The sequence below is a fragment of the Mesoplodon densirostris genome, chromosome 2, assembly GCF_025265405.1.
Source record: "Mesoplodon densirostris isolate mMesDen1 chromosome 2, mMesDen1 primary haplotype, whole genome shotgun sequence".
Taxonomy (NCBI): Eukaryota; Metazoa; Chordata; class Mammalia; order Artiodactyla; family Ziphiidae; genus Mesoplodon; species Mesoplodon densirostris.
The window spans coordinates 49245368-49263644 of record NC_082662.1 but is presented as its reverse complement, the minus strand read 5'-3'; the positions used below and the strand labels follow the sequence as shown (position 1 = coordinate 49263644).

The following is an 18277-nucleotide window of genomic DNA, read 5'->3' as shown; positions in this document are numbered from 1 at the left end:
ATATATGTATATATGTAAACAACACATATATTTATTCAAGAGAGAATTTTTTGAATGTTTAAGGCTTCCCTGCCCTACCAGGTTCAACAGTGAAAGTCACAGTCTACCGAGCTTTGGAAGTACACAAAAGCCCTTAGGGCCAGAACAGTGTTTCAAACTGGATGGCTAGCAACCAAGATATAGAACAAAGAAAGAGAACCAGAAAAGATTTCAAAGCTGAGTCAATTAGCCACTAGGATCAAACAACAAACAAAGACAAAGGTGACTAGGGAAGGTGAGGGAGGGGGGTGAATACAGTAACAAACTTCTGATGAATAATTAGCATTATGGGATGCAACAGGACACACACATACACACATACTCCTCACCACCACACACAATAAGAGATCAAAGATAAGAGTTCTCTTTAAGAGACTGTTGGCATTTTGCTTTGTTTCATTTAACTGTCTATTTTATCATGCTTGGTGAAATACAAAAATAAATAGAGTGAAAAAGAATTTGAGAAACGTAGATTTTGAAGGCATGTTGTAAAATGATATAAGTTTATGAAAAAGACAAAGGTGGTTGTAATTCCAGATGTTCCAGTACTGAGTAGAACCTTGAAGGCTCTTAAATATGTTATTCAGGAAAATCTCAAGATAAAACCTCTAGTTGGTTATAGCTGTTTTTAAGGAACCTGGAAATGACCATTACCTGTTTCAGGACCACAGCCCTTCTGTTGAACACTTGGCAATATTTGCAAAAAATGCTAGCAGAACTTGGTTTCTGAAATTTGGGGGGGGTTGGTTCTTAAGATTTCAACATTTAATTACTATCTTACTAATGTTTGGGCTATTTTTTAATCTTCTTGTGCATAAACACAGCTTAAAGCCTGCTGAAATTTAGGAAGCAAACTGGATTTATCTACACTAAACAGTAAAGCAAGAAGATGTTGCCAAAACCCCCTTTGACTGAGATGGTTCACCAGTAAAGGTGTATTAATCATCTGTAGTGAATCCACAATTTTAGATTAACAATAATCTTCATCAGTGTTCACGTATTAAAGATACTACCTATGTAAATTTATCATAGGCAAAACAGAATTACAGAGGTCTACAGTAAATAAAATGCTAGACTTTTTCGTTTTCACTCATTTCTATGGCATTGAGCGTCCCCTGGAGATAGTCACAGCTCTCAACCAGTACTGCCGAGTATGTGATATCCATAAGTAAAACAATAATTTAAAGAATATATCTGATTTTCACAGTGCAAAAACAGAAAGATAGAAACTAAGGAAAGATCATCAACGGGCTAAAGTAGTGATCAGACTGGCACACATTTCAAAAAACTCCATGGTGTGACTGCCCAGGCGAGGTGGAACGGAAGACGATGTGCTCCCGATCAGGGAGCCCGTGAGAGAGCCAGAGAGCGAATGGCTCTCCGCAGTTACAGAATCCAAACTGGATCGCGGTCTGTGTAAGCCAGCAGCAGAGCAGGACCGCTGGGGCGTTGAGGAGCCAGACCTCTGCTCCGCCACCTCATCTGCAATGGACCAAAGAAGAGCAATTTATATGAAAGGTACATTTGCCCGAGCCCTTCCTATGAAGATACCTTATTCAGAATATTAAGTAAACACATCTGAGCAAGGGCAACCTGACAGCAAATGTCATGTTTCAGTGTTTTAGGAGCAGGGGGTGGCAAAAGCTTTTCCCTCCCACGATCATAACAGACATCACTAACCAATCTCAACACTCCCATACGGGCAAAATGTGACTCCTAAATCCTTCTCAACACAGTATTCAACAGTAACCTTGAAATCAAACTGATATCCCTTTCATTTGAAGAAAGCACACCTTTGGAGGATTATTTTCTTGCATTGTATCAACAGAAAAAAATCATTAAGATAAAAACAAAAGTTACCATTGCACTGATCCTTCAGTGTACATTGCAACTGCCTAGGGGAAGGGGCAAGGGAAATCTTGGGTAAAATGCAAATTCCCAGTTTCCCAGGACCCATCTCCAGAGATTCTGATTTGCTAGGTCTGGGAGAGTTCCTAAGAATCCTCTTTTTAATAAGAACTCTGGGTCATTTTGATGAAGGTGGTCTGGGGACCACATAAACACAGCTACAGTTGATGGCAGTTCAAGAATAAAGTTTAAATGCTGTTGAAAACAACTTCCCTAACTATGAACTCCGTTTTCCTCTGGTTCCATCCAGCAGTGGACTCTTGGTTTATTCTGCTTGTATCCCACTTGGGCCCCTGTGTGGAATAAGCACATTTGCTCAGCCAGGTTTGACTCAGGTTTGACTCATGTCCAAGGACATGACCACCTCCGTTGACTCCTCTGCCTCCTGGATGGCCATGGGCACCAAAATCCAGCCCAAATCCCAGGAAAGGCCTATCTGGATACCTTGGCCACCCAAGATGAAAGAAGCTGATGAATAATGAAGTTTAGATATTATAATGCTTACTGATAAAAGATAAATGGAGAAGTGTGACAAAGAATCTAACAACATCAACTAATTTTAGGTAAAAATTGCTTTCCTGTTGTTCCTTACTTTTCTCCACAGGCAACACTACAAATGACTTTTTTAATACGAAGGAAGCACTTCTTTTGGAGAAGTGCTAGATTAGAGATTTTCCATGTCTTCAGTCCTCTTTGTTTCACTTACATTTTTAGTTAAGTCTAGATTACTTAAAAACCAGTATAGAAGACCTACCCACCATGTCTTTGAGATGGTTTAATATCTTGTCAACTAGTGCCAACTTTTATCTTCTCAGAGCTCATGCCTGCATGGCTTCCTTACCATCAATGCTTTTAAAGTCCAAAAGATAGCTTCTATTGTCAACTAGGTACAGCTGTAAGCTCATTTTCACATAATTGCCAGTCACTGGATTTCTTCTTCTTACACGTAGATGGTATGCATTCACTACCTAAAATGAAAAATCTTTAAGGAAAAACATTCGAAATAACAAACTACAAAATATCTCCCTTATTCTTATTGCAAAGAATAATATCAAAACAAATAACTGATAGAGGTGGGGTAGAGAGGGAATTCCTGAATGATCTTTTTTTTTAACATTACACAGTAATTTAGTATTTATTTAATCCCACTAACCATACTGTGTACAACGGTTAAAATTCAAAGGGAACTCAGAGACTCTAGAGTCCAGCCTTCTTTCCAGATATGCCTCCACTCTAAACCATCAGTAATATTTTGGTTGCCCAAAGGTATCAACTTGGATACCTTTACCTATGAATATAGAATAGACAGAAAAAGGACAAATAACATGTCAATGGTTTGAATCAGGCACTGTTAGCAGGTACTGCCACAAAATTTAAGTATCGTAGTAAGCTCGTAAAGAAGATACTATTTGCCTTTTGAAGATAATAAAACCACAACTCAGATAAAGAAGATTCTGGTTTTCAAAACATCTTATCAAATTGGTTCCAAAAATTTCTCAGTAAGAATTTTAAAGACATTAACATCTCCTTTTTAACTAAATAAAACTGCTTCAGAAAAGGGAGGTATGTTTTTTTTTAATGGATTCATTCCATGTACAAATAATGAAATAAAAACATGTCAAGTGAATATTTACATGATATGTTTGAAAATTTTTTTCTTCCACTAAAAGTACATTCACAGTCCTCAAGAAAGGAACAAGAGTAAAAGATACCTGAAAATAAAAAACTGATTTTTCCCCCACATACACTCAAATAGAACTGAAATGAATTTGAGTACTAATAAAAAAGTAAAATGTGGGCTGAGAATAAGAAAAATATACCGCAACTAAGGACTAAAAGAACAAGCCAAATAAGACAGATTTTTCTCAACTTGCAGGAAAGTATTTGTTTACTGAATAAATATGTCCTGATGGTATAATTTGTATCAACCACTTGCTGTTACAGCTACTGGCAAAAAGAAAAAAACCCTCCCTTAAAAAGGAGAGAGAAAAGTAAAAACACAGTATCTTTGAAGACACCTGACTTTTTATTGTTATGATGCATGCTGAAACAGGTTTTCAAGAGATTTCTCAAGAGATTCAAGAGATTAAATTCTCAAGAGATTTCAAGTTGATTAAAACTTTGTTTCTCAGCCAAGAATGCTATTCTATAATTTAAAAAATACATAGGTCCCCAACATTGACAGTTCTTCATCCTTACAGAGATTTGTTTTTTGTTTTGAATGTACATGGTACACTATTGGAAAGAATGGGATTTATCAGCCAGAAGCATCAAGACCACTAAATTCATATCTAAATCAAAACCAACTTTTTTTATTGACCTTAGTACTCAACTCAGCAGCTCAGAGCAGCATACTACACAAAAAATGGCTTCTACAAATGATCTTCATATACTACAATTTCCTACCTTCCATTCAAAATCCAGCTGCTTCATAGCTCGGTAAACTTCAGCCATAATGTCATATGGTTTGCTTTGACTTCGGATTCCAAGATGCCACTTGGCTTTTTTCACAGCTAAAGATTTGGGCTTAGTTGTATTCAGTGCATCCAATGGACATCTTGCTTTAGGGCTGTCTGCTACAAGAGGTGGCATCCTTTCTGGATGAGGTTTCAGGCCTGGGGGAATATGCATTGTACTATCATCCATAAAAGAACCAGTTGGGGGACTAGAGGCGAGGTAGAACTCACTGGCTTGGTTCATTATTCTCCGATTGTCAATGATAAGATGATAAGCCACTGCAAGCTGGTCTTGAGGGTCACCACTATATAAACTGTTCATTACTTCTGATTCTGTACACTCAAATTTTTCACACACTTCTTTCACAGCCTCATCATCAATGACGTTAGCATCATAGGAGGGGTCTTCAGGAAATAAGTAACTGGGCAAATCTTGTTTAAACCATTCATGCTCTCTAGGAAAAATACCACAATACACTATTGTAAGAACATGCTTTGGCAAGTCCCGAACAATTTAGACATGGGGTAATACAATATAACAGAATCAGAAAGACCTGGTCTCTAGTCACTTTCTAGCTATGGGACCCTGGGTAAGTTGATTCATCCCTGCTCTTGAATAACTATGATTATTCAGACTTGGGTATTTGGCTGACATTTTCTCAAAAATAAATGAAACGAGCCTGTCACGTCAAAGGAAACAACTGGCAGTATTTGTTGCCAATCATAAAATTCAAGCTTTCAAGCAAAATGTTAGAATTTTGTACAATTTGTGTCTGTCTCCAAGAGTTTGACAGCTTCTCAATACTTAAAGACTACTACTTTTATTATGAAGAGGATAATGACTGTAATTTGAAATTATATAATAAAATGTATCACCATTTGGAACATCAGTCTACCTCAATAACCCAATACTTTCCATATGACCAATGCAAGATGTTACAGAATCATATATGGGCAAAAGATCCACTCAAAATACAGAATAGACCAGTGGATTTTAATGTAATAAAGTATAAAAGTTCACTGATATGTTTTCTTATTTGCTATTGCAATTAACGCGTTAAGCTTTGGTTTAATATCAAAGAAGAATATCTGTAACTATCTGAAAGGCTATGAAAATGTTCCTCCCTTTTCCCACCACTTATTTGAGATCCGATATTTTTCCTAGACTTCAACTAATACAAAATATTGCAACAGATGACTGAAGAAGCAGATAATGAGAACCTAGCTGCTGTCTCTGACTTAGAGGATTTGAAAAATGTAAAATAAAAGTACTCTTGTCACCATATTTTCTTGTTTTGGAAAATAAGGTTATTTTTCATAAGACACATTATTCAGAATAACATGTAGTAGGTTTATTATTATTAAGTGAATTAAATATCTTTAAAATTTCTCAGTTTTGATTTCTAATATGATATTGATAAATATGACCTATATTTAAAAAAAGACTCTTTGGAGTCCTCAATTTTAAGACTGTAAAGGGGTACTCAAACCAAAATGTTTGAGAAGAGAACCAGTCTCCTAGATCTTATTTTCTCACTCTTCTGGGCCTTTGCACATGATGTTACTATTGCCACCCTAGAATATCCCACCCCTTTTCATTTAACTAACATGTACTATTCCTTCAAGATTGTGTAAGCATTGCTATATGGTAAATTGGGCACTCCCTAAGCTAAATTTAGATCAGTATATATTTTACCTGAATGCCTTCAATTGACTAATTCATTTATGAATATTTACTAAGGACATACCGTGGTAAAAAGGCACACTCCTTCTCACAGAAATTATATTCTAGCTGAATACAGATTAAACAAACACTCTCAAAAATGAATATATAGTTACAAATATACAAATATAAAAATCCTGTGATAAAGATTATGAGTGAAAAGTACAGGGTAAAATAAGAGTATATAATTCAGAATGGGAGGTAGGTGATCAAGGAAGCCACATTTAAGCAGATACCAGAATGACTAGAAGTCAGCTAAGCAGAGCAGGGGAACAGGTATTCCCAGCAAAAGAAACAATATATGCAAAGACTCTGAGATAAGAAAAAATTTTGCTATGTTCAAGGAACTGAACTGAGGCCACACTCATGAAATCATAATGAGTTACGGGTTGGAGTGGCAAAAGATATCAGGTATTTCTGACAGCTGTAGGCTATAAAAAAGGTTTTTGGATGAACCTTTGGGTGATGAAAATAACTGAAAGATTTTAAAGAGACAGGTGTAACATGATCTAATTTGCATTCTGTAAAGATCATTCTGCTTGTGATAAAGAAATTGAATTGAAAAGATAAAAGATAAGGGTAATAATGATGATGAGGAGGAGGATGCTAGTGCAATAGCCCAAGTGAGAAATGATGGTGTGCCAGGCCTTGAGTATACACATAGAGATGAAACTTCTACAGCTTCTAGTAGATGATGCTATTATAACACTCATACTTTCTTATAGTTGTTACAGTTTTTTTTCTTAATCCTCCCCACTAAACTGGGAACTCCTTGAAACAGGGACCATGCCTTATTTACCTGCATTCCAGTACCCAGTACAGAGTAAATGCTCAATAAATGCAGAATAAATGATGAATAGCCAATGAAGTCAAAAATGAATTCATAAATGTGTTTAATTGCTATATCATGATAATAATAAGCACTTAAATAAATGTTTAGTAATAAAAATGACTGGTGAACACTAATTTTTTCAAAAGAAATAATAGAAAAAAATAAATTGTTACACATCTAACGTTTTAAAAATATCAATGACAAATAGGGAAGATGAACACTTTTGAATGAACTCCAAAAATTCATTCTTCCATAACAGAAATGAGATTACTAGTGAAAGTTGTCAAAATCAACTTTTTCAGAACTCTGGAAATTAACCAAAGGCCTGTAATAATCTGAGGAGTGTTTGTTTAAAAAATCGGCCGAGTCTCAGTAAGAACAGAGAGATTTGTGACACTTTAACACATTTTTCACCAGAGACGTATTACAGCCACAGGTGTTAGTCTTAGTTTCTGCAAAAATCCCCCAGTCAATAAAGCGTTAAGTTACTCCATATCCATCTCCTTTCCCCATTTCTACGGTAGCCTTGAAAACCAACAGCCTCACAATCATTGTAGCCCAAAAAACCAGCATCTAGCAACCACTGGTGGGGGGATGGGGAGAGAATAGGTTTAGAGTTCTCCAAAAGTCCTATCCCAAGAGAACTGTCATTATTTGACATGGCCGGCAGATCTCTGGAAACCTCTACACTCAAGCCCTGTCTTCATCTGACCTGACTCAGAGCTCCCTCTACAAAGCCTTCTCCCCAGAACATTTGTCAAAAACAATCAATGGCAACTGTCTAACATCCCAGCTGCTAAAAGCAGCAATAAGAGTTGGAGCAAACAAGAAGCTCGTCAAAAAACTAAAAAGGAAAAGTTTGGGAAGTAAATTCCATAAGGGTCCTTGAAATACTCTTACATAATCCTGGGACTCACAAATGCAGGGCTGTGTTCATTTCCAAGAAAGGCCCTGATTTCTCATCACTGGTTGACTTTGAGGCTCTGTGCTAGCAGGAATGAAAACTGAGGCAGAGTTATGAGCTTTTCATTAAAGCACTGAAGACACACCCCAACATGCACACAAAGTCCCTCAGCAAAGGCTGGGAGACTTATTAGATCAAGGCCTTTAAGGAAAGCTTTGTCTAATAATTAGCTGACCATTAAGCTAACCAAGCAGAGACTTCAGTGGCCACCCATGACAAAGAATATAGACTTATGGAATTAGTTCAATAAAATCACTTAACAAACAAGAGCAACAACAACGTACAACAATTACAAATTCTAGGCATCTATGCAAGAGGAATAAAAACATACGACCATTTAAAAACCTATACATAAATGTTCATGGCAACATTATTATATAAGAGCCAAAAAGTGGAAACAACTCAAATATCAAATATGAATAGATAAACAAAATTTAGTATATCTAAACAATGGAATATCTTTCAAGCAAAAAAGTAACGATGTACTGATACATGCTACACCATGAAAGAACATTGAAAACATCATGCTAAGTGAAAGAAGTCATACTCAAAAGGCCACATCCCGTATGATTCCATTTATATGAAATGTCCAAAAGAGGGAAATCCATAAAAACAGAAAGTAGATTAGTGGTTGCCAGGGGCTGCAAGGAGGAGGAAATGGGTATAGAGTTTCTTTTGGGGATGAGAAAAATGTTCTAGAATTAGACAGTGGTGATGACTGTTTAACTTTGTGAACATACTAAAAACCACTGAATCATACAATTTAAAGAAGCAAATTTATGGTATGTGAATTATACCAATAAATGTTTAAAAAAATAAATAGAGAAGTAATCTAAATTTTCATTTCCAATTAATTCAGAAAAAGGACCACAGTTCTTCATAATAATAACAGTGCCGATTAAAAAGCCATACTTTGGGGCTGGGGGAGGAATAAATTAGGAGGTTGGGATTAACATATATACACTACTATATATAAAATAGATAAGCAACAAGAACCTACTGTATAGCACAGGGAACTATACTCAGTATTTTGTAGAAACCTATAACAGAAAAGAATCCGAAAAGGAATATATACATACATATATATACATATATGTGTGTGTGTAACTGAGTCACTGTGCTGTACACCTGAAACTGACATGACCTTGTAAATCAACTATACTTCAATTTAAAAAAATAATTATAATAATAAAGCAACCCTCCACATGTTAAAAAAAAAAACATACTTCTAGCTTTTAATTTTCAGGAGTCAATTTCTAAATTAACTTGACCAAGGTAAGCAGTAACCAGGATGTTTATGAAGGTTCACCTGAGACAAAATCAGTTCATTTCATATGGGTTACTACACAGCCACCAGAAATTATGTCCTTCTGTCACTATTGCCTAGTACCTGATTTTGATATATGACTTAAGACTAAATGAGTTATGATGACTACCAAATTTTAGAAACTTCACAATGTGTGCAAACTTCTTTAAGTGCAGCTAGAAGGTCCTTATATATTCACTTTAAAGTAATATTAATAGCTAATATTGTATGCTGGGCATTATTCTAAAAGCTTTAATTATATTAGGATGAATGTTTGCAGTTTCTAATATTCAACTGTGTTTAGACCTACAGAAATAGTAAATTCATATGGTTCAACCTAGGACTATCCTCTAAACAAATCCACTATATATGATGTAGCTAAAGCATGAAGAGTTATAAGGAATATGCCAATAGCTAGTAAACAAAGAATCAGAATTTGTAATTAGACAGTTGAACTTCAGACACTCACTTTTAACCACAATAACGTTAACAGTAATACTAAGCTTACGGCACTTAAAGATGTGATTTTCCTGAAGACAATGTCTGTCTTGCCTACCAATATATTCCCAGCACCTAGCATAGGACCTTAAACAGAGTAGATGTTAAATAAATAATTGTTAAATAAATAAAAGCAAAAATGATTCAATGAACGAATAAATACTGAGATATATTTTCTAACCTCCAATAGCTTACCGTCTTAAAAGAAAAAAAAGATCCGTACAAAAATACAGGCATACCTTAGAGAGATTGCTGGTTTGGTTCCAGATCACTGCAATAAAGCGAATATTGCAATAAAGCAAGTCGCCAACATTTTGGTTTCCCAGTGCATATAAAAATTGCATTTAGAGTATACTGTAGTCTATTATGTTTGCAATAGCATTATGTCTAAAAAAGCAGTGTGTATACCTTAATTAAAAAACACTTTATTGATAACAAATGCTAACCATCATCTGACAACACAAGGTTCCCACAAACCTTCAATTTGTAAAAAACAAAGTATCTACACAGCACAGTAAAGCGAAGCACAGTAAAACTAGGTGTGCCTGTAACTATAAGACAGAATGTGGTAACATGAGAGAAATATAACATATCATGGTATTCTGGAGAAAGGACGGATGTCACAGAACTGGTGTGCCAGGATGGATTAGTGGGAGTAGTACAGCTTCTGCATCAGGCAATTTCTGAGCCCTACTTCTGCCTGCCTCTTATTAGCTGGGTAATTTTCACAAATACAGACTTACTCAAAACTTAATTCATATCAAATGCACGATACCTAGAACATATTAATACTTGGTCCCTAATTTAAAAGACCCTAAAATTTAATAGGGACAAACAGATACATAAATCAAAACATAACCTTTCTAAGCTTCAGTTTCATGGTTTGTAAAATGAGAATAATAACAGTTACCTATTAAGAATCAATGCAATAAAATATGTCAAGTACCTAGCAAAATACCTGTTATATAATAATGGTTTATAATTAGTAACTCTGTTGAACCATATTTTGTCAAATGAAGAATTCCCAAACATTAATAAACAGAATATGGATAAATTAAAAAATGATGAGAACTATAAATTCAAGTTATTATTTTAAGTACAGAGATGGTTGCCACTATTTTATACCACCTACATATGTGTAAATTAACTCATCCTAGTAGACTTTTATTTACATTTTTCTTCTAAAACTTGTAAATATACAGACACCTGCTTTAATATAACAGAATCAGTACTTTTACTATTCTCAATGTATGTGCTGATACAAACAGGTGCAAGTATATATATATTAGCATACTTAATTTTCTTTTCTAAGGAAAGGCAATTAAGTGAACTATTTATTCTAAAGGACTATGAACACAAAAGAGCTTTTCCCTGCTAAGTCCATTTCCATAACTAAATCTGGTTCTAATTTACAATTTTACATTTTTATGTATGAGGCCTGGAACACTAAGAGAGGCTGGGGGAAGAAAACAGTACATGAGTGCAACGGGAGTGCAAAAGAAATCAGTAGCAGTCACAAAAACAACTACCTCAGCCACCATTTAAATATTCCAAGAGTCATATTCTGGCTTATGAAGACAAGGCAAAGTATTCTGGAAAGATGTCAAAAGAATGCGTTTGCAAATAAATACCTGATGAAATGTTAGGTAAGAACAAAAAACCCTCTAAGAAACATGACTGATAAATAAAAAGTAGAAGGCAATGAATCATCCTGACTTGTGTGTGCTATATAAAGGTCATATTCACAGTAACACCAGCAACTGCACTTTCCAAAGTTTCTCACATAACAAGAAATCCTTCTCAGCAAACCCACTAGCAGCTATTTTTGGATTCAAAATCTTAGCAAAACTTTTTATGGTTTATTTCATCAACCGTATGTAAAATATATAACTCTCACCCTGTTTTTCCATTTGAAACTTATTCAAATACTTTCTGAGTGTATACTATATGTCTAGACCTTTTAGCACTGTATATACAAAGATGATAAGACACTCTCTCTACCCTTTTATAGTTACAAGAGAGGAGAAAGATACACTGAAAACAACTAGATGCAGAATGAGAATGAAAGCATGAACAAAATGTGGAAATCACAGAAGTGGAAGCAACTAAAACTGCTCAGGAGAATCAGAAGTGACTTCACAAGGAAGGTGATAAGTGAGCAGAATTTTAAAGGATGAATGGAAGTCTTTCAGGTCCAAAAATGCAGAAAAGGCATCAGAGGCAAAGGGAATAATATAAACAAAGACATGAGGCATAAAATATGCATTATGTTTGAGGAACCAGGAAAAGTTCACTGTGGCTGAAGCTCTGGTATAAGGGGTACAGCGTTGAGCCTTTACTATGAAGGGCCTTGTATACTTTGCTACCTAAACTGAAAAGTTTGGGAAACAATCTGAAATATTTAAAAGTTGAGTGACAGGACCAGCTTTATGTAATAAGGAAAGTAAAATTCATATAAAATCAAGTGTTACAGTGCCTAACATAAAGCAGCCATTCAGGTAGTGGTACTAATATTAATACTAGACTATGTACTTAATAGCAACAAAAAGACTATTCACCTTATGTCTTTGATAGTTGCTCGTTTCAGGGGGTCAACCTGTAGCATATGCATCAGGAGAGTGGCAACAGAACGATTGAGATATTCTGGGATATAAAAAACACCCCCTCGGATCTTCTTAAACAACGTAGGCACATGCTCATCATCAAATGGGAGGGTGCCACAGAGAAGAGCATACAAAATAACACCGCAGCTCCAGATATCAACTTCAGGACCTGCATACAATCTAGGGGAAAAGATGACAACGCAAACCTGAAATGCAAGTGTCACTTCCCATCTATGTGTACCCTGTTTCTATATGTACCTATATACACAGTATAGACTCTATATGTATTGCTTTCCAAGGTGTTTAGTGAAGTCCGTGGCCACTCCCCAACACTCAATCGTTGTTCCCCAGAAAGAATAAGTGATCTAACCAAATACTATTCAAATTTCCCAAGAGAAAACAGTATTTTTATTTTTTTGACACAAAGTAAACTGAGCTTACTAATTGACTAATTAAAAAATATAAAACTTTCTATGGTTGATTTTTGATAGAAACATCGAAGTGGATGACCATAAATTTGAAGAAAAGCAATACTATATAGTGTATAGGCTAAATCTTCTTACCATAAGCTATTAAAAGAAAATGCATATATAATAGAATGTTTATGCCTGGCATACCTATTTTAAAGAATATTTGAAATAGTAAAGTACCTAACTAGTCCTACTGTAATCTCTTTCACAGCATTTCATGCTGTGTCACACTATCCTGGGTACCTCCTACTTTCATTCTAACCACTTGGTAGCCCCTGGGACTAAGATTACCTTTATCCAGAAAACCTATGCCTAGAATGTTATTCCTTTTACCTCTCACCTTTCTACATTATTAAGATTCCACTGATAGCACATTACCAAACTCAAACCTAAGTCTGAGGTAACAAAGTAGATCTCTACAATTCCAATTAAAAAAATACACTCCATTTCAATAAAAATTGCTGTCCATTTTTTATATTGTTTGCTGTATAGTCCAAACTGCTATATCTGCAATAATACCTTTTCTTTATTTTCTCTCATAGAATTCTGTGAACTTTTAAAATCAGACATTGGTCACCATAGAAGACTTGAATTTATCACTGCAATCTGTATAAACATTTAAAAAATGTACCAATGAGTATGTTACATGAATAATTACACAGTCTTCTCTTGTGCAGTTAACTTCATGAAATGACAATACTGTCCCCCCAGAAAACCTCATTCTACTAAAGACAAAACATAAAAATAATACTCTGTATGCTTTATAAAATAGTATATACAGAATTATTAAAGGACTATGTCTGAGAAGTAAATAATGACACTAGCTTAAATGCAGCAAATGCTTGCTCTCCTAGCTGCAATTTTCTAAAATGAAAAAAGAAATCATTTTTTTTTCAATTTTTAGTGGAAAAACTCCTTAAATACATTCATAACAAGATCTAAATCAAATGTTTTAAAGAACTGTTTAATATAAGTAATCTCTCTTCAACAATAGAAAAACTAAAGGGACAATATGTTTCTATTATGTTAAAAATCTTATCTTCCAAAGAGAATATATTATAGTTAAATGTTATCAGAATGAACAAAGCATTACAAAAAGCTTACTCTTCACTGATATATTATTACCTGCCTGAGATGACTTCAGGTGCTGCATAATTTGGGGAGCCACAACTAGTTCGCAGAAATTCACCATCTGACATCATATTAGATAATCCTAAAAATAAGAGTAATATGCTTACCTGGTGCTACATATGTTTAAAACTAAATATAGATAAATGCATAAGGAAAAACGTCAAGTCTGTAATGCCTCACATATCATAATGTTTATTTTAAAAAGCAGTAGAAAGCACCTGTTGGACTAGAAAGACTCCATTTCAGAGTGCTCATACATGACAAAAAAGCCAAAGCACACCATGCCTAAGATTGAAATTAAACTCTTTTTCTAAATAAGAATGTTGATTCACTTCACAAATATGAGGTTATTCTAAACTATATGAACTTTTCCAAACATAAAAGCATCAAAATATTATTTACCCACTTCTGCAAATGAAAGATAATAGAGACTACTATTACTTTTTTATACTCTGCTTTCAAAGGCATTTTTAAAAATCTCTAAGTAGAAATCAGATAGGCTCCCATTTATAAACATTATGTTCCAAAAGTTTTTAATTTGGAAAGCCTTAATTCAACATAGAAAAATATTCCATTGAACCAGAAATCTAGTTCAACTACAGCACTAAATGAGCTTTGTGGTTTAGAGAAGGAAGAGAAATAGGAAAATGACTTTCCTGGCTTTTAAAGACAAGGTACAGACAAAAATTTTAAATAAGTAAAGCTGAACTCTGACACCTTTTCATCTCTTTCTAGAATCTCTCCCTTTCTAATCCTCTCCTCTACTATGACACCCTGTCCAGGTATGTTTATCCCAGAAAGTGTTTGGGGCATAAAAATTACATTTTACTCTCTTATTTTACCACCAACAAAAACTCCTATTCTTCTACCAAGTTGTTACATGTTACCTGTAGTCCACTGACATTCCTCCTCGATCAATTCAGAAGGACTACAACGCTCCAAAACTGCGTGCAAATTTTCATGTACCTCCATTTAAGTGCATTTATTAGGGAAAGTGCCCATACTTTCATTAGATTTTCAAAGGAGTTTGTGGCCCTCACAAAAAAACAGTTAAGTCTCATTTCCTGAGGAAGCAATGCAGATTGAGTGGATTTACCTTGACGCAAGCCCTCTGAATGTCTCTAGAAATACTTGCATTTTTAAAAAGTGGTTTAAATGAATAGAGCAAGCTAGTGTGCAGACTGTCCAACTAATCTCTTTTCACGGTATAGGATTTACATCAATGAAGTTGAAAGTTCTTAGTTCATTAAGAGTTGGTACTGACACACTTGCAAAGGCAGCTGGCACACTTCTAAACAACCCTGGAGTTGCATACCAAAATCAGCTATCTTGGCATTCATGTGTGCATCCAATAGCACGTTCTCTGGTTTCAGGTCTCGATGAACGACCATATGCCTGTGACAGTAATCCACGGCAGACAGAATCTGCTGAAAGAGGCGCCTGGCTTCCATCTCTTCAACCTATCAGGTATAAAAGAAACTGCACTAAGAACATTTGGGACATCTACATAGCAAAAGTTTTAGTTTCATAATCAGCCTAAATATAACTGAGTACACTAATTAGAACTGTGCTAGAATTCTCAACAAATGAGAGAAACAAGCCAAAAACTTGCATTCAAGCTCAACATGTCAGTCAACAGGTTTTTCTTTGCTGCTAGGCAGTTCATTTTCAATTAATATTACTAAGTGTGCACAATGTTTCAGGGAATCAACAAGTAAAACATAATCTAAAACAGAACTTACATGAAATTGTTAAGAAAAGGAAATAACTGAAGCTTCAACATGATGTTATGGAACTGATTTTTCATTTTGAAAAGCACAGGCTTTTCACGTTGGCAATTAAGTGGAATATATTTCCTAAAATCAGTATTTCATAAGGTGTACTTTTTAAGGAAAAATATATCTAATACTCTATGTTTAGTTAGACATTATTACAAAAGCAACCCCAACTCTGAAGATACCTTTGTGGTTTGCTACTTCTCACTACTTTCTTCTTTTTTAGCTTAAGGGCTTATTGTACTAAACAGCATGTTACTCACCCGTCCATGTTTACAGATGTAGTCAAATAATTCACCACCAGACACATATTCCATTACCATAAAAAAATCTGTTGGAGTGCTGATCACCTGGTATCTTTTTTGTAAATGAAAAAATTTAATAAAAATGTTACTTTAACCAGAATCAACCTAGTACATCCATTCTTGCTATAAATTGATATTCCAGTATTCTACAATATTTTAAGACGGCAACAAATTATATAATGTTATCAAAATAATCACAGAGCTATAAACACAGAGCTTCACAAAACTCAATTACTTCCTAGGGCTTACAGACTTCCCTTCAGATCCCCCTTTTCATGTTTACAAAATTTAGGAAATCCTTCATTCCTCAACAACTAAATTAAGCATCAATTTTTCCATTTAAACAAAAATTTGTTTGTAGTCTATAGAGGTGAGGTAGCTTATATTTAAACAGAAGTGAAAAATATTCTTGGAAAGGTAAAATGATACCAAAAGGGATAGAAATCGGCAAAATCTATAAAGTAGACAAATGATCCTTTCCTCAAAAAATGAAATGCAAAAAAAGGGAGGGGACGGTATAGATTAAAAGCAAATCAAGAGACACATTGAGCAATTATACTGAATAGACTTGTTTTCATTCCAGTTCAAACAAACCAACTTTAAAAACCATTTATGAAACAATCAAGAAAATCTGAATACTGACTGGATGGTTCATAATATTCTAACTGTTTAGGTGTGTTACTGAACCGTGCTTGTTTTATTAAAATAGAGCCTTTAAATTCCACAGTAGATACTGAAGAATTTACAGACTAAAAACATACTATTTGGGGGCTTCCCTGGTGGTGCAGTGGTTCAGAGTCCGCCTGCCGATGCAGGGGACAAGGGTTCGTGCCCCGGTCCGGGAAGATCCCACATGCCGCGGAGCGGCTGGGCCCGTGAGCCATGGCCGCTGAGCCTGCGCGTCTGGAGCCTGCGCGTCTGGAGCCTGTGCTCCGCAACGGGAGAGGCCACAACAGTGAGAGGCCCGCGTAATGCAAAACAAAAACAAACAAACAAACAAAAAAAACAAAAAAAACATACTATTTGGGATTTGCTTCATAATAATTTGGGGTGGGAGAAGTAGGAGGAAGCAGATAAAACAATACACTAATAACTGTTGAAGCTGAATGACAGATAAATGAGGCTTCATCACTTTACTGTTGTATTCATTATGAAATTTCCATAATGAAAAATTAAATAGATGTATGTATTTACGTATGTGTATGTGCTTATGTGTGTGAAAATATATATGTACATTTTCTAGGCACTCAAAGCTGAGCACATAAAACAATAAAGAACCTTAGCTCTATTTGACAAAATAAAATTTTTCCTAAAAATCTACAACTTCCACATACACACACAATTGTACCAGAGTTTTGAAAACTTTAAAAACAAGTTAAATATAACATTAATGTTTTAAATGAAGGTTGCATTTAACACATATAAAAGAAAAATTGTTCTACTCTGCTTTATTTATAAAGAATTATTTATAATCTGGTTGATCATGAGCAGTATCTAATTTACACTGAGTTGCTATTTAAAGCCACTAAGTGTAGCTGGCAGTTCTGCATGGCTTAAAGGCACCCAGTGGAAGGCACAAGCAGGGGCTGAGAAGTGGCCCAGATGCCCCCCTGTAGGCAGTATACCTTGACACAGAATGTGCCAGAAGCAGGGGAATGTTTTGGTAATTAGTCCACCCAGATGGGGCAACTTTTATTATTAATGTGCAAAAAAAGAGAGTATGTTCTAAATGGCGGTTCTGGTTACTAGTCTTCATTAAAGAGGAGGGAAAAAATGACCAGGAAGTTGGTGATATAACTATATACTATATATTTTAAAAGAGGACACACCATGTATAAATTAAACACTTGCAAAAAGTAAAATATTAACACAACATTGTAAATCAAATATGCTTCAATTAAAAAAATAGAAAAAAGTAAAAATTAAAGCTGTAGCATTGAAAATGATTACAGACTTTCAGAAGAAATATTTATAATAGCCATCGTCAGTCTTTGGGATGAAAAATGACAAGGTACCCCACGTTACATAGAATAAACTAATATAACTGGCAAATAAGGTTGAGTCTACTCCAAATGAACTGTGAAAGGGGAATCTTCCCTGAGAACTCAAGAAAAAAGATGGTTCTAGAAGAGCAATCCTAACAGGCAGCAAACTAATTGAATAAAATGAATACTGAGGGGCAGGAGCACCCGCTGTGTCACTTCACTGTGGGCTGATCTGATTTAGTAACAGAATTCTCAGTCACTTTTCTGCTCTGTACATCTTTG

The 18277-nt window shown here is 35.1% G+C and overlaps 1 protein-coding gene across 1 annotated transcript in view; it reads right to left on the bottom strand.

Moving 5' to 3' along the window:
* Positions 1-1282: 1282 nt before the first annotated feature.
* PRKAA2 (protein kinase AMP-activated catalytic subunit alpha 2) overlaps positions 1283-18277 on the bottom strand; it is a 56650-nt gene continuing 39655 nt past the window's right edge. The window contains exons 3-9 of the mRNA XM_060084017.1: positions 15969-16062; positions 15246-15390; positions 13925-14012; positions 12285-12509; positions 4354-4858; positions 2789-2915; positions 1283-1521 (exon numbers count right to left, since the gene is read on the bottom strand). Of these exons, the coding sequence (XP_059940000.1) occupies positions 1283-1521; positions 2789-2915; positions 4354-4858; positions 12285-12509; positions 13925-14012; positions 15246-15390; positions 15969-16062 (1423 nt within the window). The remainder of the gene's footprint in view (positions 1522-2788; positions 2916-4353; positions 4859-12284; positions 12510-13924; positions 14013-15245; positions 15391-15968; positions 16063-18277) is intronic.